Source organism: Epinephelus fuscoguttatus, linkage group LG10 (assembly GCF_011397635.1).
Source record: "Epinephelus fuscoguttatus linkage group LG10, E.fuscoguttatus.final_Chr_v1".
In the NCBI taxonomy this organism is placed as follows: Eukaryota; Metazoa; Chordata; class Actinopteri; order Perciformes; family Serranidae; genus Epinephelus; species Epinephelus fuscoguttatus.
In genome coordinates, this window is record NC_064761.1 from 44,887,201 (window position 1) to 44,912,747 (window position 25,547).

The window sequence follows — 25,547 nt, forward strand, 5'->3', positions numbered from 1 at the left end:
GGAGGCTTTATTGTCTTCACAATTTATTGTTTCTTATCTGTGAAATTAAAGTAAATCAAAGCTTTGTTTCCACTGAGGGAAATGGTTTCAGCTTAGGGTGTGTTCACACCGGACTTTTTATTTTTCGCCCCTTTGATATCGCTTCTTCGCTCAGTTGCAATTGCTCGTCAATGTGGCAGAAATCAACAGACTCGCTTTTTCGCTTTGATGATGTCATTGAAGCAATCGGGGGGGGGGGGGGGGGGTGCTTGACTGTCATGACATGTCAGCTTCATTAAAAGTATAGCTGCAAATTAAAAGCAACAATAGATGTAAAAACACACAGAGACAATGCATCTGAACATTTATACCTCCGCCGCGGCTGAAAATGATACATTTTGATACATACAGGTATACATATTGCAAAACTCTGTAAAAGTACACCAAAGCATACATTTTCATTTCCAAATATTTATTTGAAAACGAAACCATTCATACGGTCAATGAAAAACCATTTTGTTAATAATAAAAAACGAATGTAATCTCAACAGTGACCGCGCCAGCTGTGTGTGTGCGTGTGTGTGCGTGTGTGTGTGTGTGTGTGTGTGTGTGTGTGTTAGTATGTCAGACAGGAGGAGTATCACTAAAGAAAAAGTTTCCAGTAATTATTTCGGTGTTTATTTCTTTTATTCCTAAGGTTTTTTTCATTAGAATGCGTAATATAGCCAACAATATTATAGACCAAAAGTTAATCTAATTTATTATTGTAGAATGTATTTAGCAAATCACCACTTTCAACTGGAGACAGTGCAGCAGCAGCAAAAACAAAGGCATTATAAAAAGCCGACAAACAGTGTTAATTAATTGACATGAGACATTGGAGAGGTTGTCAGTCCTATTCTATAGTCTGTAATACTTTTTTTTATTTTATCATAACTTCTCGGAAATTACTCAAAAATGCATTCATTGTGTAGACTCACAAGTCAGTCTTTAGACGCTTTGCTTAACTAAAGACTGATGACTTTCTCCCTGATTTTGTGTTTAGATGGGCGGATACAATTTCAGAGTTTAAGAAAACTCCCTACGTTGCAGAACCAATAGTAAATCTGCAGGGCGGTCCTTCGGTGGCTCGCTGAACTCTTGTGCTCGTAAACATAGTCCCACTAGAAACACGTGTAGCGGTACAAAATGGCTCAGCCGTGCTCGCAGAAAACGCCGTCAAAGTTAGTGGATGTTTGTCACGTTTGTGGCGACACATTCTCGCCAACTAAAAGAAACAAACATAATCTTTTACAAGGCCATGACTCATCCGGCCGGCCGGACGCGCGTTGTTGTTGTTTACAAATACTTCCGGGTAGAAAACCAGCAGAGCTTTTATATATATATATATATATGTATGTATATATGTATGTATGTATGTATGTATGTACATACCTTTACAGAGACAGACAGGAGGTCTGCGTCACGTGACGTGGAGTTGCATCTCTGGAGAGGTGCATGTCAGGCTAATGCCAGGTTCACGCTACACAATATCGGCCTGATTACAGCCCGACCCAGCGACTTATGGTGTGGGCATGGAACGTGAATGACAAGTGTCGTACACGATAATCCATCATTTCATCGCGTGTAGTGTGTCATAGTAGACGACAACCGACGCCACGTCTTTGACGCCTCATGGCGTTCCAACAGAAAGTCTAGCATGTTTGATTTTCTTTTTGTCTTCCACGACTTCTCCCGTCACAGCCGACACTTTGACCAATAGGAACACAGAGCGATCTGTTGCCATGGAAACTGTAGGACAACAACAGCCCAGCCTTTTAGATATTTCCTGTAGGGATGTTAGCACACAGAGTAAAAAGGAAACAGCAGAGGCACTTTATCAACCCGCTGAGTACTGCCATTAGCATCAAGCTAGCAAAGAATGTTCTTTCTTCATAATGGAGGATATAAAGGAATCAAACTCCTGTGGAGGATTCACTGACTTGTATGTTTGTGTACAGTACTTCAAATGTAGCTCCGCCCATCCGGTGACACTTTTTTACGTTACTACAGTAACAGTTCAGTTGGCACATGAACAGACACAGTGACTGAGATAATTGTAAAAGTAATAAAAATAGGACAAGAATAACCTGATGACATCACACACGTCGTGAAAGACGACCAGGGATAATTGGTTGTGGACCATCGTGTAGTGTGTCATGTCTGTCGGCCATGTCACGGCACGATTTTATGACTCCACAATCACCTAATGTGACATAGTGACTGTTGGAATGGACAGAAATGTTGTGCACTGTGAGCCAGGCATCAGGCTCTAAAAAGTGCTGATGGAGAACTTGTGAGTGAGTGAGGGGGCGGAGCTGTGTGGAGTGTGACAGAGGAGAGATGAACACTGGGATGCGTCATGTAACGCAGCTTGACCCTGTATCGATATAAACGTTGTCTAAATTTATATCTTGCTTATAAAATATATTGATATATCGTACAGTCATTTTATGGCCCAGCCCTAGCTCATGGTGATGGAAGCACAACACTCACCAGCAACATCCAGAGTCCGCCGGCCGATCAGCTTCCAAAAATGAGCTTCTCTGTCTTTGCTGTGACAGAAGCTTCACTAAAGATGCAGGGATGATGTCATCGGCACCTTTTTGAAGAGTTCAGAGATTCTGAACCTTAAGCAGTCGGAGCAGCTGCACAAAAAAGGCAGTGTGCTCTTAGAAAAGATGCTGGGCGCGGTGCTCTCTGTGGTGGACACGCCCTTATTTCTTCAAACAACAGCACTCTCATTTCAGTGTGGAGCGTCCGACTGGTTTCACCCTGCCAGCTAAGAGAAGCAGGCGCTGTCTGTCCTGACATAAGGACGAAATTAGAGCTCCAACAATTAAGTGATTAATCGATCAGTTGACAACGATTAAATTACCTGTTAACTAATTTGACAATCAATTTTTGATTTAGTACAAGAATCAGATTCCAGCCTCTTAAATGTGAGTATTTTCTGGTTTCTTCTCTGAGACAGTAAACTGAATATTTGAGGACGTCGTCGGGAGCCGTAGGAACACTGATCAACATTTTTCACCATCGTCTGACATTTTATTGGAAAAACAAGTCATTGATTTATGAATTGACATGAAGTTAATCATTAGTTTCAGCTCTAGATTTAATTTACTTTTTTAAATAAATAAACAGACCACAAAAGGTTCTCGAGAAAACATAACAAGGTCGACATAATTACATACTCAATAAAAAATGCATTTCTGAAGGTATCATTATCTCTGACGTCCGTCCTGAAGAAACGAGTCAGCAGAAGCTGCCTGAATCATCATGTCTTTATGTTTTCCTCAGATGACAGTTGTGTGTCCTCCTCCTGACATCACGACAGAACATCGGAGGGTCTTTGTCTCCTCATGCTTTGTTTCTGTCGTCATATCGACGCTTCTAATGTCAGTAAACAGGAATGTTTTTGGTGGGCGGGGCTTAGCTTGAGACAAAACGGTTCTCCACAGACATTAGCTAGCGCTAGCTAACAAGTTCTGTTGTCTTGTTTTGGACAATGGAGGAAGATGATGTGAGTGTCGGAGCGCCAGCCCCAGACTGGCCGACCCGTATGCTCTCACTCAGTGGATGGATGATGTCACAGGAAGCCAATCTTACAAAGGAGGAGCACACTTGTTTGTTTTGCTATGGAAGCTAACGTTAGCTAATGTGCTAAAAAGTTACCGTTCCAGAGAAATTTCCAGAGCTTTACCTCCAGGTGATAACATGATGTCATCGTGACATCAGGCCTTAAAAGGTCTATTAAACGGGCCTATGTGCTGATGTTAGCGTGTTAGCATCTAAAAGGTTAGCATTACAACCCAGGTGAATTGACTTCTATCACAATCAGGATTTGATCCATTTGGATCGATAATATTTGAGTCTAGAAGAGCCACAAGATTAACTTCTTTTGTTCCCATTCAAGTTAACAGAAGCCAGAAGAAGACCGCTCGGCCGGCAGAAGTCTCTAGTGTGCCTGCTCTATGGGCCCATGGGCCTGGTGATGTGGAAGCAGGGCTGATTACCTGAGCAATAGATAGACAGCAGCTGAACGCTTTGGCTTCATGCGCCACTGAGCAACCTTCATAGAAATGAACAGGGTCCTGCCTCCAACGCTGTATCCAGGTGTCTTCATACATCCAAGGTTGCTACGAGGTAGAGAAAAAGACATGCTACGCTGTATTTTCATTTTTTGACTTTGTATTATTTGTATCATTTTGTGGAAGGACCCCCTCGAAAATGAGATGATTCATCTCAGGAGGCTATCCTGAATAAATAAATCTCTCTAAAGGAAGGCTGAAGCTGGGGCGTTGATGGCGTAGTGGATAGTGCCAGCGCTCCATGTATGGAGGTGACGCCTCACTGCAGCAGTCGCAGGCTCAACTCCGGCTTGCAACCCTTTGCTGCATGTCAACCCCCACTCTCTCTCCCTCTCTCACCCCATTTCACTCTGTCCTGTTCATTAAAGGCAAAAAACACCCCAAAAAATAATCTTAAAAAAAAATAAAATAATAATAATAAAGGAAGGCTGAAGCTCATAGTGAGGATGAACCCGCCAGTCTGTGTGGATTCAGTTTTCATTTCTGCTCCATTGTTGTTGTTGTTTAGCGATGTGACGGTTGGTCTTTGTGGTATTTGTCCCGCCCCTCCTCCACTGTGATTGGACAGCTGGGTAAAGCTGTACTGACCTCAGCTTGTAGTGAAGTCTGCTGGTCAAGTCAAAATGACCACTGTTGGCTCGCTGCAGCAGGTGCTCCGTCCCCACAGAGCCCTCTGTTTCTGTCCTCACAGTGTGCCGGTGTCAGACACCCACACACACACATTGTCACTGACTGATGAATTGGCGCTGGTTATTTATATTATTGTGGTGTACTGATTATGAATACAGTCCATCTGATGCTGGTTTTGTTTCATCACTGTAGCCAGTATCTCACTATCACTGTCCTCATTCAGATTTTAAGAAGCTACAAATTATATTCAGCCACAAAATAAGTCTGAAAGCACAGAGAGTCGTTGACTAGAGATGATACGCCGTCTCATGGTGGTCACTTCCTGTCAACGTTACAGATCAGAAGCACAGAGAGTCGTTGACTAGAGATGATACTCCGTCTCATGGTGGTCACTTCCTGTCAACGTTACAGATCAGAAGCACAGAGAGTCGTTGACTAGAGATGATACGCCGTCTCATGGCGGTCACTTCCTGTCAACGTTACAGATCAGAAGTACAGAGAGTCGTTGACTAGAGATGATACGCCGTCTCATGGTGGTCACTTCCTGTCAGCGTTACAGATCAGAAGCACAGAGAGTCGTTGACTAGAGATGATACGCCGTCTCATGGTGGTCACTTCCTGTCAGCGTTACAGATCAGAAGCACAGAGAGTCGTTGACTAGAGATGATACGCCGTCTCATGGCGGTCACTTCCTGTCAACGTTACAGATCAGAAGCACAGAGAGTCGTTGACTAGAGATGATACGCCGTCTCATGGCGGTCACTTCCTGTCGACGTTACAGATCAGAAGTACAGAGAGTCGTTGACTAGAGATGATACGCCGTCTCATGGCGGTCACTTCCTGTCGACGTTACAGATCAGAAGCACAGAGAGTCGTTGACTAGAGATGATACGCCGTCTCATGGCGGTCACTTCCTGTCGACGTTACAGATCAGAAGTACAGAGAGTCGTTGACTAGAGATGATATGCCGTCTCATGGCGGTCACTTCCTGTCAACGTTACAGATCAGAAGTACAGAGAGTCGTTGACTAGAGATGATACGCCGTCTCATGGTGGTCACTTCCTGTGAACCAGTAGCTAACATTACAGAATGCAGCGTTGACAGTAGGTGTTTGTTTCAACTTGTCTTGTCGTGAATCTTTGGTCTGAACTGGACTTAAAAGCTTTTTGAGTGGCTGGAAGACGAGACAGGAGCTGTGCAAGTGCTGTTGGTCTACTGCTGCCTCCATCAGTTAGTTTGTGATCTCTGTAGACGAGGACCTGCTCCCTATGTAGATATAAACGTCTCATTCTGAGGGAACCAGAACCAGAACACAACCATCCTGATCATCAGCTGATTAAAGCACTGAACTAAACACAACAGTTTGATTATATTCACTTTAAATCCAAATCAGTGGAGCTTTAAGACACCAGCAGCTACCCAAACTGTTTAGATCCAACTTCAACATGATCCACAGACTCAGCAGCACACAGGTAGAAATACTCACAGTGATGTGGAGCCTGCGTACAGCATTAAACCCTGAAACACATCAGCTGATAAATGCTGCGATATAAAAAACTGCTCTGTGAAATTCTAATCATTATTATTATTGTTAGTTGAAACACACTGTTAACTGTTTCCTCCTTCAATAAAACAGCCACTTCCTTGATTCAGCTGCACGTTCTGATGCAATCACAGAGCTCAGTCGTGAATTTTACATTCACAGAGATAATAATGGTCAGTTTGTGTTGACTGTCACAGAGAAATGAATTAACCAGATTATTATTGAGGTGGTTTGTGGTGATGTTAAACTGAACTTTAATGTCTGTAAATGGAGCAACCTCAGTTTAATGTCGTCCAGTTCAAAAAAAAATAAAAATAATAATTCCTCTGTGACAGTCGACAAAAACTGAACCTTATTATCTTTGTCACTGATATATTGATCGTGTATCAGCATTATAATGCAACATACGCCCGTTCAAAAAGCACTGAACTTTTAATTCATCAGAATATGCAGACTCTGGAATTGGACACTTGATACTGAAATGTTGATCAACAAAAACAAAACTGTGACATCTGCCACTCAAAGACAAGTTTGGATTAACAGATTGGCAGATGAAGGTTTTGGAGGTTACACTACAAGATTTTGGCTCGTAAGGGACACGACAGAAACCTTCAGTGCAGTGTGTCTGTGTGTGCTGAGCAGGGACGGAGGGACAGGTGAGCTGGACGTCAGTGAACGGTCAGTGTGAACAGGAACTGAAACAACAACAGTCTTTATGTCCTCAGGTTTGTTTATTGTGTGTGTGTGTGTGTGCGTGTGTGTGTGTGTGTTTACATATCACGTTGTTTGTTGTTATCTCAGTAAACAACAACAACACTAACAGCTCCGTGGAAACAGTAAAATGATGTCAGCAGAGAATCCAGGACCGTGTGAGCAGGCCGCCACCGGCTCTGTTACCAGGTGTCCTGTTGCCATGGTGACCAGCCAGGACCATGTGTGTGTGTGTGTGTGTGTGTGTGTGTGTGTGTGGTTGCTCTTCAGATGGATCTGTTTCCTCCATCTGTCCCAGCAGAATAACAGATCCCCTCTAAACACACACACACACACACACACACGGTTGTATTTTTGTGTGTTTCCTCAGTCTGAATTTGTGTCCACACCACTTTTCACTGAGAGCGGAGGAGACGGCGTCTGCAGCCGACACTAATTAGATCATTTCCTGCAGTAAAAGTAAAAGTATGATGAAAATACTCCATTACAGGTACGAGTCCTGTGTTCAGACCCAGACTGCAGAACAGGAAGTAGTAGCGGCAGTGTGTTTGTTGGTGATGTTTGTGGATGCATCTTCATGTGTTCTTTCCTGCTGTAGATGTTGAACTCATTGCATTGCAACTTTTTTTTAAAAATTTGAACAAAAGCTGAGAAAATGAATCGCTGGCAAAGAGTCATTTTCAATATAAAATCTTTCACATTTACATTTTTTGTTTTGTGTTTTTCTCATTTCCTTGCGTCAGCTTGAATCGTAGAAATGAAAGTAATAATAATAATATTGTCGTTGAGGTTCAGAGGAGCACGTTTTCACGTTGAGTCGTCTCCGTCTCCTCTGTGGTCATCTCGTCCGTGTGTCACTGTCCCCGTAGTCTCGCTCACCGGACCTTTCTCAAGAAAAGAAAGGTCTGGCTGGGCCGACTCTCACTTTAAGATTGGAGGAAAAAACGCCCCGGCTGCTTGTATTTCTTTCAACCAATCACAATTGTTCTGGGCGGTGCCACAGCAACGGTGTGCTTGCAAAAATATTCCCGGGGGGAAACAGGTTTTGGTGTAACACGCCCACAAAAATATCGCCTACAGGACGCGAACCATGGCAGAAAAATGGCTACATCCCCGCAAGATCAAACACCGCAAACGTTAGTAAAGGACGTGTTGAAAACTGCGACACAACCGGAGGTGGTAGGGCGGGACTTCAGCGGGTGGCTCGTTCCGCCCAATGAGAGGCTGATCTATGCAGCGAACTTCCGCCCACTCAGACTACTGTCCCCGTCATGGAGATCTCGTTTCATCCCACCAAACTCGTTTGTTTCTTCGTCCAATCAGATTCACAATGTTGATCAAAACAGGAAGTGTCGCAGTCTGAGTCCATCAACGTCTCCACGGCTTCAGAAACCGTAAATGTTTCTATCGGTGCCGGCATTTTCATGTTCAGTTTGTAAACTGCAACATCTTCTTCTGGTTTCCAGCAGATCTTCTTCTTCTTTTGTTTGTGGACACAGCCGTGCTGTTCTATTTCCCAAGATGCGTAACAGCGCCCCCTGTCTATAACAGTGAAAACACAGATGGCCAGAAAATCTCGTCAATGGGGGGAAAGAGTTAAAAAATCTCACTGTAAATTGAAAATGGTGCCATTTGCTATAAGCTTATGTCTTAAAAAATGCAAACTCATCTCCATCATCATTTTCTTTTCTTTTCTTTTCTTTTTTTGGGGAAAACAGTCGTAGCAACCCGTAACAAAATGAAATCCTTGTTTTACATCAACAATAAAACCAAATAAAGAAAAGCCGACAGCCTGTTGGTCGGTTAATCACAAACAGGTTTGTTATTTCCAAACCTTTCACAGCTTCTTGTTCCTGACATCTGTCTGACACAGGACAAAAACACGTGTGGCGTTCAGGTCTAACTCTGTGCTCTGGTGCTTTGTGTTTTGTTGCAGAGGAGCGACATCCATTGTGTATCGCTGTGAGGAGAAACAGACTCAGAAACCCTACGCTCTCAAAGTCCTCAAGAAAACGGTCAGTGAGTCTTGATACTGCGCACACACACACACACACACACACACACACAGGCACCACAAACGGGGGAAGAAAAAACAAACTAAATGTTTATGTTTTACTATTTTTCACTAAAACTATCACTGCTATTATTTTGAAATATTAATATAACCACATATCAAAGACCCCCCCCCCCCCCAGAGTTCTGACGTCTCATGAACCCTGAAACATTCTGTTTTATTATCATGTCAAAGTGACTCAACTACCACGACACTACTCAGAGGATCAGCAGGAGAGCTCGCTAATGTTAGCTGTTAGCATTTAGCGGCTAGCTGTTAGCCGTTAACAGTTAGCTCTTAGCAGTTAGCAGCTAGTTATTGTTACCTCTGAGCAGCTGGTGAACACAACCAACATCTTACAGAGGTTACATTGATTTACATTGTGAGGCGTTCAGGCTCTATTCGGTATAAATGAGTACTGAGTGAAGGGAAATTATAAGGTTCTCATGATGTGTTCAGTGTAATCTTGTAAAATGTAAGTTTTCGTGGTAAAGTTGAATAAATCAGCTGTTTGAAGGAGAAATGTGTCGATGCTGTCACAGCATGAAAAAACAGATATTGCAGATGAATTATGACGGATCATATATAGTAAATATATATATATGTTTAAAGATTTTTTTCATGTGAAGGTTGTTTCATAAATGTGTGTTATTGAATTTGTGCTCATTCAAAGGTGTGAAGTGTGATGAAGGACTGAATTCATTTAGTGTAGATTTCTGTGTTTCCCTGGAAACAAAAGAGGAATAAATAAAAACAAAAAACAAAAACAAACACTAATATAAAACCCTTGGTGTCAGTATCGACCCAGAATTTCAAAATTGCTGCATCCCTCGTTCAATAAGAAAGTTAATTTGTACTTTTTTTTTGATGTCATTTATTATTTTATTGTTTATTCTTCTGAACAAGTTGATTTTTAATACCTTTTTATAGATGAATTGATGATTCTTATCCTCCTGAGACCCGAACTTTTGTTTGGTATGCCTTTTTAATTTCTCCTAGCTACTTGGGATCAGTGTGAGTATAAAAAAATTAAATATTGTCAACAATAATAAAGTCCCAATGACCTCAAATCAGATGATAATTAAGCCTAATGTCTTCAGTGTCTTATCTTGGTACTGTTGCTAAAGTTGGTGAAATGTGTTGCCATATCAACTGACAAACATTATTAATCATAAATAAACAATTGTCAACAATAACTTGAGATCAGGTTTTGGACCTTGTCCACTTTTGTGTCGGGATCAGCTGCAGACTGACTCTGCAGAGATGGCTGCCATCTTGTTTGTACATAAATTAGAGTTTTGTGCTCTTACTGCCACTAGAGGGCACACAATAGTGTCCACAAACGAGGACGACAGGTCTGAGTTAAGAAGAATGAAGTATAAGGTCAAGTAAACCCAAACTGTGATGTCATCATATGAGGACACAGGGTCTCAGGAGGAACTAAAGGTGCTTGAACCGCCACTACACACACACACACACACACACACACACACACACACAAAGCTGATCTATATCCTCATGTTGTTAATGCTCATTCAGATTAAACACTTCCTGTCACAGTTTGAACACGTCAGATTTTGTTTCTTGTGTCACAGATTGACAAGAAAATAGTTCGTACAGAGATCGGCGTCCTGCTGCGTCTGTCGCACCCAAACATTGTGAGTATGGTTCTCACTATGTGACAGTAATAATTTATTTAATGATGATTAACTGTAAAATCAGTGTGATTATTTTACATGTTTTATAAGTGTTTAAAGTATATACATGTAAATATTGTGATATGATGCTATTGGACAGTTGTTTTGTGTGTTCATATTCATCATGTGCACAACAGTTAGAGAGAATCAGTCGAGGAGAATCAGGTTCCTCCTCCGACGATGCTCATTAAATATTTATGAAACAGAGGAAGATGGATTTCTGGTGTGGTCTGTGAAACATTAGCGCACAGTGAGAAAAGCCTGTTACAATATCCCAGAGCCTGAAGTGACCTCATCACGTCATGTTTTAGCCAGAAAACCTCAAATATTAAATTTACTGTGATGAAAGAAAAATGAAGGAAACATCAGAGAATCTGAAAAAATCAGTCAGAGGTTCTCATGAATCAGGAACATGTTCTCCATCAGAACCAGTTACTGATATAACCTGAGTTGTTTCTTGTTTCCTGTCAGATCCAGCTGAAGGAGATCTTTGAGACGGACACTGACATCGCTCTGGTGCTGGAGCTGGTGACGGGAGGAGAGCTGTTTGACAGGTAAAGTATATGACACCACGCACTACGTACTACAGACTACGTACGTTCTGAACGGCCTGAACATTTATTATAAAAAAGGCTTTAGATGTGTAACTGCTGTCAGCTGCTGAGTTAGTTCATTCTTGTTGGCTCCTAGTTCTTGTTAGCGTCTCAGATCAGTTAACTTAGAGTTAGCCTCTAGTTCTTGTTAGCGTTTCAGACCAGTTAACTTAGAGTTAGCCTCTAGTTCTCGTTAGCGTCTCAGACCAGTTAACTTAGAGTTAGCCTCTAGTTCTCGTTAGCGTCTCAGACCAGTTAACTTAGAGTTAGCCTCTAGTTCTCGTTAGCGTCTCAGACCAGTTAACTTAGAGTTAGCCTCTAGTTCTTGTTAGCGTCTCAGATCAGTTAACTTAGAGTTAGCCTCTAGTTCTCGTTAGCGTCTCAGACCAGTTAACTTAGAGTTAGCCTCTAGTTCTCGTTAGCGTCTCAGACCAGTTAACTTAGAGTTAGCCTCTAGTTCTCGTTAGCGTCTCAGACCAGTTAACTTAGAGTTAGCCTCTAGTTCTTGTTAGCGTCTCAGTCCAGTTAACTTAGAGTTAGCCTCTAGTTCTCGTTAGCGTCTCAGACCAGTTAACTTAGAGTTAGCCTCTAGTTCTTGTTAGCGTCTCAGTCCAGTTAACTTAGAGTTAGCCTCTAGTTCTCGTTAGCGTCTCAGACCAGTTAACTTAGAGTTAGCCTCTAGTTCTCGTTAGCGTCTCAGATCAGTTAACTTAGAGTTAGCCTCTAGTTCTTGTTAGCGTCTCAGACCAGTTAACTTAGAGTTAGCCTCTAGTTCTTGTTAGCTTTTAGTGGACACGGTTTTGTGAGTTTAATTTCGTTTCTGTCGACTTTAAATGAAGTGTGTTTTACAATGATATATTTACTGTGTATTTAAATGGGGTCTGGTGGGTTTGGTGACAGTGATTTCAGGGCTGTTTCTGGATCTTTAACAAAGAGCTCTATCTCTGTAGGGATCCTTTCCATAATGTTATCAGACACTTAGAATAACGCTCTGAGCCTGTCAGTGACAAAAACAAACTCTTGTAGGGGACGGACATTGACGGTGTGAACAGAGTAGTTAGATTACAGCCTGTTTCGCTGAGTGCTGGACCACTTTATTAGTCACATAGACACAAAAACATTGGACAATAGCGTCCAGGTAAGCTAAACGAGTTAGCATGCAGTTCATTTGAACAGCTAATGCTGTTAGCTTCTGCCAACGGTTCATTTATCAGGCGGGGAGTTCAGTTAAAGCAAAACATCTTTGTATGTTGTAATCTGTAGAGTTACTAAAACTGATAAATGTAGTGACGTATAAAGTAACTTAAAATGGAATGGAAAATTTCTGTCGTACTTGAGTAAATGTTCTTCCCCCACTGTTGGTCTCAGTATGAAATGTAAATACACTGGCACTATGTGATATTTCTCCCTGATGTTTGTCTGCAGGATTGTGGAGCGAGGTTACTACAGCGAGCGAGATGCCGCTCACGTCATCAAACAGATCCTGGAGGCCGTGGCGGTAAGACGACTGCTGCATTTAGTGTCTGTTGTCACTGTCGGGAAAATCCAGCCCTGGCTGAGGGTCTGGTTATTGTCACACAGGAGCCACAGTCAGAGTGGATCCTCCAGCTCCATCCATCCCTCCGCTCATCAGATTACTGTTCACCTCCTCCATCTCTGCTCATCTCTGTTCAGCCTCCACAGCTTCACCTTCTGATTCACTGATCACAGACCAGCTTCTCTCTTTAAACTCCATCACCCCGCGTGTTGTTTTTATGTCTCAAAACAGTCACCAGCAGAAACGCTTCAATCTGTCCCATTTACACATCTGAGGTCCTGTTAGCTAACTGTTAGCCCCAATTTTACTTTGTCTAGATTTAGCATCTTGTTTTTGTTTTGTACGTTATCTCCTAGGTCGGGTTAATGTAGAGTTAGGTCCTGGTTCTTGTTAGCTTCTAGATCAGGTTAACTTTGAGGGGAGCGTATCTATGTTTCCCGGATTCTATGTTTCCCGCTTACACAAAAAAGGTTCTATGTTTCCTGGGTTCTATGTTGCCTGCTCAACCAAGTGGGAAACATAGAACCCTTTTTGTGTAAGCGGGGAACATAGAAGCTTTTTTGCAGGGTTAAGTGGGGAACATGGAACTGTGGAAACATAGGGATGACCCCAACTTTGAGTTAGCTCCTAGTTCTTGTTAGCTTCTTTGTAGTTGCAGGTGCAGCTTTAGTTTGTGTAGTTGCAGATGCTGATGTAGTCGTGTTACCATACAGTTAGCTCCTAATTCTTGTTAGCTGCTGGGTCGAATTAGCTCAGAGTTAGCTCCTAGTTCTTGTTAGCTTCAAGGTTGAGTTTTTTTAGAGTTAGCTCCTAGTTCTTGTTAGCTTCTAGGCCGAGTTAATGTGAAGTTAGCTCCTAGTTCTTGTTAGCTTCTAGGTCGAGTTAACTTATAGTTAGCTAGTTTTCCTAGTTCTTGTTAGCTTTTATGCCGAGTTAATGTGAAGTTAGCTCCTAGTTCTTGTTAGCTTCTAGGTTGAGTTTGTTAGAGTTAGCTCCTAGTTCTTGTTAGCTTTATGCCGAGTTAATGTGAAGTTAGCTCCTAGTTCTTGTTAACTTCTAGGTCGAGTTAACTTATAGTTAGCTAGTTTTCCTAGTTCTTGTTAGCTTTATGCCGAGTTAATGTGAAGTTAGCTCCTAGTTCTTGTTAGCTTTATGCCGAGTTAATGTGAAGTTAGCTCCTAGTTCTTGTTAACTTCTAGGTCGAATTAACTTACAGTTAGCTCCTAATTCCTGTTAGCTTCTTTTTGGTGGCAGGTGCGGCTTTAATTTTGTGGTTGCAGATGTTGCTGTAGCCGATGTACTTACAGTTGCTGTTTTTTTTCCTAGTTTTTGTTAGCTTAGAGTTAGTTTAGTTCTTCGTTACCTCATCTGACACGAGCGCAGACACAATTCACTGAGACAGTGACATAACAGTGACATCACAGCTACAACACGTTTCAGAACTTCAGAATCTTTACTTCTCGGTCTTAGAGTTAGACTTTTATGGAGCTAAGCTAACAGTTTCCCCTGCTCCCAGTTTTTGTGCAAAGCTAGGCTAAACATGGCTCTACCTCTATTCTGGACAAACTGTGACACATGTGGCAAGATTTCAATAAATGTTGTACTGTCCCTTTAAGGTTTGTTAGCACAGACGCATGGTTCTGTATTAGGACTTCCTGTTCAGGAGCAGGTTGTGTTTTGAGGTGTGGGAGTTTGTCCTCCTCCAGCTGATGAATCAGACACGTCTTGTTTCTCAGCCTTTCTCAAACCTGAAAGTGGCACAAAATCATATTTAAATGTCAACATGTGACGAGGCGTTCACTGACATGCTTACACAATGCTGCAGCAGAGAGCCCAAAATGGCTGAATGAGCAGCAGCAGGAAGACATCCTGTAAAAGTGTAACTGATTGAAGAATCACTGATGATCGTAACGTCTAATTAACATCAGCATGAGTGAACACAAGGTTCAGTGCAGTTGCTGTCAGTCATCAGACAGGGTGGGAGGAAGCTCTGCCTGACAAGACGAGCTCAGGGGAAACTAAAGCCTAGCGGCGTTAACCTAAACAGGATCTCACAAATATTGTGGGAATTTTTTAGAATAAATTTATAATAATTTTATCTAAGACTCGATCATTCATGATTTATATAACATGTAATATCTGTGATCAGACATATAAACTATACTCTGTTATTTTGAGACTAAACTGCCTTTATCAGCTTCACATTTACAGGACGCAGGTTTGGTTTCAGAGCAAATTATATAAATATGAAACATGTCATTATGTCTTTTATTTGCTATTCACAGAAATATATCCGATTATTTAATTAATGAGGTCATTATCTTATCATTAATTATCATAGTATAAAAATAAAGTCTGTTTTAACCTCTGTACTGTGCTCTGTTGGGGCTCTGCCACCGTTAACTGGTTAGTTGCAGGTGTTGCTGTAGTTTTGGTAGTTGTTGCGGTTTTTGTGGTTGCAGCGGTGTGGGAGTTTGTCCTCCTCCAGCCGTGTTGCAGTAGTTCGTTGTAGTTTGTAGTTACAGGTGGGCTGCAGTTGGTTGTACTTTGTCACCAGCTCAATGGCCTAGTGGTAGAGTGTCTGCCCTGAGACTGGGAGGTTGTGGGTTCGATCCCCGGCCGGGTCAAGACTATAAAAATGTGACCCATTGCCTCCCTGCTTGGCACTCAGCATCACGGGTTGGAATTGGGGGGTTAGATCACCACATGATTCCCGAGTGCAGCACCGCTGCTGCTCACCGCTCCCTCGGGATGGGTCAAATGCGGAGAACAAATTTCACACACTCAGGTGTGACAATCAGTTGAACTTTAATCTTTTAACTTTAGTTGCAGGTGTTGCTGCAGTTAGTTGTAGTTTGTAGTTACAGATGTTGCTGTCGTTTTTGTAGTTGTGTTTTTTTGTTGTGGTTGCAGCTGTTCCAGTAGTTGTAGTTTTTGTAACTGTAGGTGTTGCTGTAGTTAGTTGTAGTTGCCGCTTTTGCTGTAGTTACTTGTAGTTTGTAGCTGATGGTGTTGCTGTAGTTGGTTATAGTTTGTAGTTGCAGCTGTTGCAGTAGTTAGTTGTAATTGCAGGTGTTACTTTAGCTGCTGTAGTTGCAGGTGTTGCTGTAGTTAGTTGTAGTATATATATATATATGTTTTGCAGGAGTTAGTTGTAGTTCGTAGTTACATGTGTTGCTGCAGCTGGTTGTAATTGCAGCTGTTGCTGTAGTTAGTTGTAGTCTGTAGTTGATGGTTGTAGTTTGTAGTTGCAACTGTTGCAGTAGTTTTTGTAGTTGCAGTAGCTGTTGTGGTTTTGTGGTTGCAGTAGTTAGCTGTAGTCTGTAGTTGATGGTGTTGCTGTAGTTAGTTGTAATTGCAGGTGTTACTTTAGCTGCTGTAGTTGCAGGTGTTGCTGTAGTTGGTTATAGTTTGTAGTTGCAGGTGTTGCTGTCATTTTTGTAGTTGTGTTTTTTTGTGGTTGCAGCTGTTGCAGTCGTTGTAGTTTTTGTAATTGTAGGTGTTGCTGTAGTTACTTGTAGTTTGTAGTTGCAGCTACTGCAGTAGTTAGTTGTAATTGCAGGTGTTGCTGTAGTTAGTTGTAGTATACATTTGCAAGTGTTGCTGGAGTTAGTTGTAGTTTGTAGTTGCAGGTGTTGCTGGCAGCAGCAGAGTTGTTGCACATGGTGGCAGCGTGCAGCAGCTGCAGGTTTGTTATGTAACAGCAGCTTCCACCCTGCTGCTGCAGATTAAAACCAGAGAGGATTAATACACACACACACACACACACACACACACACACACATCAGTATACACACACAAATATAAACACACACACATAAATACACACTAATATAAACATACACACACACACTCTGACCACAGCTGACCTACATCAACCACGCAGAGTGACATACACAAGCGTATGTTTGTGTGTGTGTGTGTGTGTGTGTGTGTGTGTGTGTGTGTGTGTGTGTGTGTGTGGCATTAATCTGCAGCGCAGAAACATCCCACAGCCCCTGAACACATCAAAATCTTTTTTCCACGAGCTTCTCAAACTGCAGATCACGAGTGAGGAGAGCAGAGCGCCGACGCATCATCAGGACGCGTCTCTTGACGTGGACCTGGGGGGTGTTCCATCAAGCAGGCTGAAGGCAAATCCAGGCTTAAATGGCCAAGTCTGGCTAATGTGAGCCAGAGTTCTGTTCCATCAAAGTGGCTAAGATTAGCCTCACATCGGTAACCATGGAAACCATGGTTCTGGCTAAGCCTGATACATCGAGCTAAACTCCGGTTTCCGCTCCATCAAGGTGGTTAACCTGAATCCCAGCCTAGTAACCATGGTAACTAATCCTGGTGTGTAGCAGGATTAAGGTGAGGATTAGCTCCATCTATGATCAACAAATGTTCAATAGACAAGAACAGACACCTAAAAGACAGTTCTGCCAGAGCTTTACACACTCACAGCTGTCATGTAGTGATCAAATAATATGTAGATCATAATATATATATGACATCATGAATCAAAAACATTAACTATTAAAAACAAATTAAAATGTAGTAAAAAATAACACAACAGTAAAGCCAAAATCAACTAATAACAAAACTATAATACATGAAACTGAGCATTAAAGAAAGATTGTGCATGAATATGTAATTCATGCATTCACGTAATAGTTTTCCTCATCTCCACTGAACTGATGGATTTGCTAAATGTCATTTTCTACAATCAATAGATAAATGTCATGTGATTATTTCCTATAAACTGATCATTTCAGAAATGTCATAATCTACAGTCAATGATGTGATAAATGTGATGACTGACATGAAATAGTTTGATTAATGCATCATCTGAACTTCACATAGGAATCAAATGTGATAAACAGTCTGTCACTAATATTAATTTACACATGTGGTGAATTTCATTAGGCAGACTTTAACTGTCAGATTTAACAGGTGTTCTTATTTACATATATTTTGTCCCTTTGATGCAGGATTTATAGAACATGAGATTATGCTGAATTTTCTTTGTCACTTGCGCATTAAGCCTGTCGGCAATATTCTGCCACGCCACCTCCCTTGCTTTATTAATCTCTGCAGTGTTGCCTTTGTTCCTAATCATGTCCTTATAGTCCTCATACACTTCCATAAGGAGCGTTTGCTCCACTGTGGAAAAAAACTCTGCTCGCTCCTTTCCTTTGCTTTTTGACACTCTGCAACATGTTCAGCACTCGACTAGTTTGGGCTTTTTATTTTCCCTGGGCGCGTGCATGAGTTGAGGCTTAACAGGTGAGGCTTGAATTAGCGTCAATTAGAGCCAGCTGATTTCACTTGATGGAAGGGGTTGGAGCTAGACTGGGAGTTGGCGTTTAGTCAGACTTCAAGATGACACCTTAGTCTGGACAGACACAAGACATGAGACAGAGCTGATGATTTATCTGCTTCTATTGTCCCACTGATGAAATCTGTCTCAGAGAGGACAGGAGGTGACAGCGGGGCATGCTGGGAGCTGGAGGAGGAGGCCATCTGTCAGTCTGTCCTGCCAGACCCTCCACAAGCCCCCCCCCACCCCCCCACCCCACCCCCCCCCCCACCCCCACCTCCTTGTTTTTTTTTAAATTATTTTTTTTGGGCTTTATGCCTTTAATGTTCAGGATAGGGTGACGTGGGGGAGAGAGAGCAGGGGTGACATGCAGCAAATGGTTGCAGGCCGGAGTCGAGCCTGCGACCACTGAGGCAAGGCATCGCCATTGTACACTGCGCTACCACAACCCCCTCCTTCACCACCTTCACCACCTTCACCTCACCTGTCATGTCTCGTTCACTCCTCTTTGTTTTGTCCAATATGTAAAAACACTTACAATAAATGTGGAGTGGCTTTTAAACTCTGTGTGTGTGTGTGTGTGTGTGTGTGTGTGTGTGTGTGTGTGTGTGTGTGTGTGGTGTGTGTGTGTGTGTGTGTGTTTCAGTATCTCCATGAGAACGGGGTTGTGCATCGAGACCTCAAACCGGAGAACCTGCTGTACGCCGACCTGTCACTGGACGCTCCGCTGAAGATCGGTAAGTAAACGCCACCTCACCCTCTGACACGACTTCAGATCTGATGAGAACTGAAATAAAAGAAACTTTATTGATCCTTGGCCGGTGAAACAACACAGACGTTCTTAACAGGTTTCCCTTGTGGACCATTGGACCACAGATATAGAAACGTAGAACCCTCATTGGTTGTTGGATGCTACGTTGACGTTGCTGCCATATTGGAGAGGGCGAGACTTTCCTGTAAACAGATGACAGTGAACAAGTGAGCTGCGTTTTTATGCTTTATGTTTATATTTCTCAACCAATAGGAATGAGTCGTTATATTCATGAGTTTATGGCTGATAGAAAATAAAGTTTTGTCTCCAGTTGATCAGAATGTGGATATTTAGTCTGTCATCACGGCGGGACGCTCAGGAGACGAGACGCTGACAGGGATCATAATCCATCATCACAAGGGACTGTACAAACTGTAGTTAGGGGGGTTAGTTGCCGCTGTTGACAGTGGTTAGTTGCAGCTGTTGCTGGAGTTAGTTGCAGGTGTTGCATTTCTTAGTTGCTGATGTAGCTGTACTTGTGGTAGTTAGTTGCCTGTGTTGACAGTGGTTAGTTGCTGGTGTTGACAGTAGCTAGTTGCAGGTGTGGCTGTAGTGGCGGTAGTTAGTTGCCTGTGTAGACAGTGGTTAGTTGCTGGTGTTGACTAGCTAGTTACAGCCACACCTGCAACTAGCTAGTCAGTGGTAGTTAGTTGCCTGTGTTGACAGTGGTTAGTTGCAACTGTTGCTGTAGTTAGTTCCAGGTGTAGCTGTGGTTGCAGTAGTTCCAGCAGTTGCAGTACTTAGTTGCCAGTGTTCACAGTGGTTAGTTGCATGCAGCTGACAGACTGAGCCGTCCTGTCCGTGTGTGTGCTCTGACTGTTCGAGTCTTTATCTCGATGCACTTCACGTTTCTGCTTGTTTGAAGCAAACAAGAGAAGATCTGCTCCCACTGTGCTGTTTCATCGACTGCCATGATAAAGACACTCCAGTTGTGACTAATTGCACAACAAAAAAACAATATCAAGACACTCTGTTGTGTAAGCAGTCAACATTTGGGAAGTGATTCTCTTCCTGAACGCAGCAGGAGAGCTGCAGGAGGCCGCTGTGTCTGGAACTGGCCTTTGTCCTGCTTGAGTCGGGCGCTGAATGAGATGTTACCACGACCAGAAGTCACTGACGACAGTAATATGAATATAATACTGGAATGTTCCTGTAACTTACGAACAGATGGAGGAAAATGTCAAGTATTAAAATGTTTGTTTGAAAGCAATTTTTACAGTAATATTCCAAGGCGCTCTGAGCATGCTCCACAGTTTCCGCCCCGGGCTTTGACCCGGAAGTCCAATAGCATTAAATGTGTAAGAGAAGAAGAAGCCGGTAACAACATGGAGAAATCTACATCCAGAGCCGTGACTTTTTGGACGGACCAAATGTACAGAGCTGTAAAGTTGTCCACCATGGTAGCAGTTAGCTGCTAGCTAACCGTAGCTAACTTGTTTGTCCATTGTTTGGTCTGTGACGTAATAGGTCAACAGGAAAAAGGTCCAATACTAACAAGCTGAAAGGGGGCATATCTCCACCTATCGTAGAGGAGTCGCACACACTTGGCTCAATAAATGGATTCCCCTCCCGTGCTTGTGTACTGGGACAAGGACAGTAGGCCAGTTAGATGGACCACGGTCCATGGAAACGGACTGAGTGAAGCATAAAAAAGAAATAGTGAAATAAAAGTGCCTTCAAATTACCTTCGTGTCGGACTTGAGTAAATGTATTTTCCAGCACTGCAGCTTTTTGGGAAAAAACACAAGATCCCATCTGTCACATTTTTCCTTCCTTTCTTACACTGTCTGTGCAGCTGAAGTTGTAATGATGAAAGTTCTGACAGCACCTGAAAGCAGCATCACGTTCTGGTCATTACCGTGAGCACAAAGAGAGCAGACAGACTGGTTTATGATCTGGTCCAGTTATCAGTGTGAGTCGGCCTCCAGATGGCTGCTGGGCCTGCGGCTCACAGCTACAGATGGAGGGGGCTCACATTCAGCCTCCACTCTCCTCCACCAACACCTTCCTCTGGTTCAGGGACTCTCCTGCAGAAAGCAATGTTCTCCTCCGCCTCCACCCTCCACCCGCTCCTCTCACTTTAAATAGAACCAGGAAATAGCTCAAACACCTCAGTGCCAGAAAAACAGATTTTTACATCCAAACCTCAACATTTACAGGAAACAGTGAATCATATGTTTTTGTTTTTACCTCAGACTTATTAAATTTGATTCTTTAGTTGTAACGAGGAAACGTTCTCCTCTCTTACAGCCGACTTCGGTCTGTCCAAAATCATCGATGATCAGGTGACCATGAAGACCGTCTGTGGTACGCCAGGGTACTGCGGTGAGTGTGCCACCTCCACCACACTGTGACCAAACTGTACCAGCAGGACTTCAGGGTGTAGACGGAGTACTGTGTGGTGTAGTAGCTGTAGTAGAAGGTGTGGTAGCTGCACTAACAATGGTTTCACAGCAGTACTAAAAGGTGACGTAGTAGCTATTACACCATCTATTACTGCTACTACACCATCTACTATGATTACACCATCTTCTTCTACTACTACACCGTCTACTACCTCTACACCATTTTCTACAACACCATCTACTACTGCTACTACACCATCTACTATTACACCATCTTCTACAACACCATCTACTACTACACCGTCTACTACCTCTACACCATCTACTACTGCTACAACACCATCTTCTACTGCTACTACACCATTTTCCACTACTACCACACCATCTTCTACCCCTTCTACACCATCTACTACTGCTACTACACCATCTTCTACTACACCATCTACTACCCCTTCTACACCATCTACTACTGCTACTACACCATCTTCTACAACACCATCTACTACTGCTACTACACCATCTTCTACAACACCATCTACTACTGCTACTACACTGTCTACTACCTCTACACCATCTACTACTGCTGCTACACCATCTTCTACTACACCATCTACTACTGCTACAACACCATCTACTATTACACCATCTTCTACTACACCATCTACTACTGCTACTACACCATTTTCCACTACTACCACACCATCTTCTACCCCTTCTACACCATCTACTACTGCTACTACACCATTTTCCACTACTACCACACCATCTACTACCCCTTCTACACCATCTACTACTGCTACTACTACTACACCATTTTCTACAACACCATCTACTACTGCTACTACACCATCTACTATTACACCACCTTCTACTACACCATCTACTACTATGCTACTACAGCAGTCAATGGTATAGTATTAGCAGCAGTAGATAGTGTATCAGTAGATGGTGTAGCAGCAGTAGATAGTGTATCAGTAGATGGTGTAGCAGTAGTAGATGGTGTAGCAGCAGTAGATAGTGTATCAGTAGATGGTGTAGCAGTAGTAGATAGTGTAGCAGCAGTAGATAGTGTATCAGTAGATGGTGTAGCAGTAGTAGATGGTGTAGCAGCAGTAGATAGTGTATCAGTAGATGGTGTAGCAGTAGTAGATGGTGTAGCAGCAGTAGATAGTGTATCAGTAGATGGTGTAGCAGCAGTAGATAGTGTATCAGTAGATGGTGTAGCAGTAGTAGATGGTGTAGCAGCAGTAGATAGTGTATCAGTAGATGGTGTAGCAGTAGTAGATGGTGTAGCAGCAGTAGATGGTGTAGCAGCAGTAGATAGTGTATCAGTAGATGGTGTAGCAGCAGTAGATAGTGTATCAGTAGATGGTGTAGCAGTAGTAGATGGTGTAGCAGCAGTAGATAGTGTATCAGTAGATGGTGTAGCAGTAGTAGATGGTGTAGCAGCAGTAGATAGTGTATCAGTAGATGGTGTAGCAGCAGTAGATAGTGTATCAGTAGTAGATAGTGTATCAGTAGATGGTGTAGCAGCAGTAGATAGTGTATCAGTAGATGGTGTAGCAGCAGTAGATAGTGTATCAGTAGATGGTGTAGCAGTAGTAGATGGTGTAGCAGCAGTAGATAGTGTATCAGTAGATGGTGTAGCAGTAGTAGATGGTGTAGCAGCAGTAGATAGTGTATCAGTAGATGGTGTAGCAGCAGTAGATAGTGTATCAGTAGATGGTGTAGCAGCAGTAGATAGTGTATCAGTAGATGGTGTAGCAGTAGTAGATGGTGTAGCAGCAGTAGATAGTGTATCAGTAGATGGTGTAGCAGTAGTAGATGGTGTAGCAGCAGTAGATAGTGTATCAGTAGATGGTGTAGCAGTAGTAGATGGTGTAGCAGCAGTAGATAGTGTATCAGTAGATGGTGTAGCAGTAGTAGATGGTGTAGCAGCAGTAGATAGTGTATCAGTAGATGGTGTAGCAGTAGTAGATGGTGTAGCAGCAGTAGATAGTGTATCAGTAGATGGTGTAGCAGTAGTAGATGGTGTAGCAGCAGTAGATAGTGTATCAGTAGATGGTGTAGCAGTAGTAGATAGTGTAGCAGCAGTAGATAGTGTAGCAGTAGTAGATGGTGTAGCAGCAGTAGATAGTGTATCAGTAGATGGTGTAGCAGCAGTAGATAGTGTATCAGTAGTAGATAGTGTATCAGTAGATGGTGTAGCAGCAGTAGATAGTGTATCAGTAGATGGTGTAGCAGCAGTAGATAGTGTAGCAGCAGTAGATAGTGTATCAGTAGATGGTGTAGCAGCAGTAGATAGTGTATCAGTAGTAGATAGTGTATCAGTAGATGGTGTAGCAGTACAAGTGTTAGATGTGTTTAATGACCTGCATTGCTGTGATGTCCGGCAGCAGGCAGTGATGCATTCACTGCTCTGTGGGATTTCACATTACTCTCAGTTAGAGCCATTCTGTCAGCCATCTGGTGGCTAACAGGCTCCTCTGCCTGCAGCTCCAGAGATCCTGCGGGGAAATGCTTACGGCCCTGAGGTGGACATGTGGTCGGTGGGCGTCATCCTCTACATCCTGTGAGTCCTTTCACACCTCGCTACCAGTCTGAGGTCCACACACACACACACACACACACAGAGTGAATTGATTATTGACTCACTCCTGTCCGTATAGATTACGTCCGTCTGTCTCATAACAGTGATGACATCATGTGAAACACTGCTTCCTGTTTATGTGTTGTGCTCAGACATGAACTGGGTGTGTTCATGGTGTCTTTAACCGAGTCTGATGGTGATGACTCGGCTGCTTTGCTCCGTCAGCAGACATTTTGTTGAAACATTTTTATTCATTGATCGTCTAACGTGAAAACGTAAGAAGACGTTGTGACATTTATGGTTTGTTTCAGTGTCTGAGACAAAGAGCTTGTGATGTAATGACCAGCTGATTAGCAGCCATATTATGAAGTCTGGTACCTGTGCCACTGACTGTGTCCTGTCCCCCAGACTCTGTGGGTTCGAGCCCTTCTTTGACCCGAGGGGGGATCAGTACATGTACAGCCGCATCCTCAACTGCGACTATGAGTTTGTGTCTCCGTGGTGGGACGACGTCTCCCTCAACGCCAAGGATCTGGTGAGTTTCTGTACCCGTCCTGACATCAAGCTAAACACATTCAGCTTCACTTGATCAATCCGTCATGTTTGTTTATAATAAAACTCCACCACCTTTAACTCCAACCTTTTTGGAATTTCTTCAGACTTGGATTCGTTTAAAATTACTGATCAATCAAGACTCAGATTGCTTGACTAGGACGTGTCTTCAGTGACTTGTTATGTCTCTGCACTGGCGACAGCCGTGGCCGGAGGCATTATGTTCCTGGATTGTCCATCTGTCTGTCCGTTCATCCCATTCCAATGAACACGATAGCTCAAAACATCTTCAGGGAATTTCTTCAGATTTGGCACAAACATCCATCTGACCTCAAAGATGAACTGATTAAATTTTGGTGGTCAAAGGTCAAAGGTCAGTGTGACCTCACAAAACATGCTTTGAGCCATAACTGAAGAATTCATTCACTAATTCTGACCAAACTTGACACAAATGTCTAACAGGATAAAATAAGGAAGGTCAAAAGGTCAAAGGTCAGCTTGACTGTGACATCATCATGTTGTAACGTCATATCTCAGGAACAGAAGGGGAGACATTTGGTCAGATACTGAATTGGTGACTCTAATCTTGAAACTGTGCTGATTGTATAGATCTTCTGTGTGTGAAGCATCCATGTTTTCACTGACATGGATGGAGACTGTCAGAGACACTGGACTGGTGGGCGGAGTCATACAACCACAGGGTGGACTGGTGGGCGGAGTCATACAACCACAGGGTGGGCTGGTGGGCGGAGTCACCAGTCACTTGTCTTGACTGTGTTGATACTTGAGGTGGTCTGAACCTGGACTTGTCTCTGTTTAACTGTTTGCAGGTCAGTAAGCTGATCGTCCTCGACCCTCACAAGCGCCTCAGTGTCCGGGAGGCCCTGCAGCACCCCTGGGTGCTGGGCAAAGCTGCACGCTTCTCCCACATGGACACCGCCCAGAGGAAACTACAGGAGTTCAACGCTCGACGCAAACTTAAGGTGAGGAGGGCGGTTAGCGTTTGACTCTGACTTTAGAAATGTTAGAGACACCTGTACAGGTTTTATCTGAGGGGACACTGAGGGACATGTC

At 43.0% G+C, this 25,547-nt stretch overlaps 1 protein-coding gene across 1 annotated transcript in view; it reads left to right on the forward strand.

Annotated features, from left to right (window-relative positions):
* Nucleotides 1-25,547, forward strand: part of si:ch73-60h1.1 (calcium/calmodulin-dependent protein kinase type IV) — a 39,303-nt gene that overhangs the window by 5,358 nt on the left and 8,398 nt on the right. The window contains exons 2-10 of the mRNA XM_049587513.1: nt 8,930-9,008; nt 10,642-10,704; nt 11,215-11,297; nt 12,762-12,834; nt 18,822-18,912; nt 21,237-21,311; nt 23,828-23,903; nt 24,330-24,456; nt 25,304-25,456. Coding sequence (XP_049443470.1) covers nt 8,930-9,008; nt 10,642-10,704; nt 11,215-11,297; nt 12,762-12,834; nt 18,822-18,912; nt 21,237-21,311; nt 23,828-23,903; nt 24,330-24,456; nt 25,304-25,456 — 820 coding nt within the window. The remainder of the gene's footprint in view (nt 1-8,929; nt 9,009-10,641; nt 10,705-11,214; nt 11,298-12,761; nt 12,835-18,821; nt 18,913-21,236; nt 21,312-23,827; nt 23,904-24,329; nt 24,457-25,303; nt 25,457-25,547) is intronic.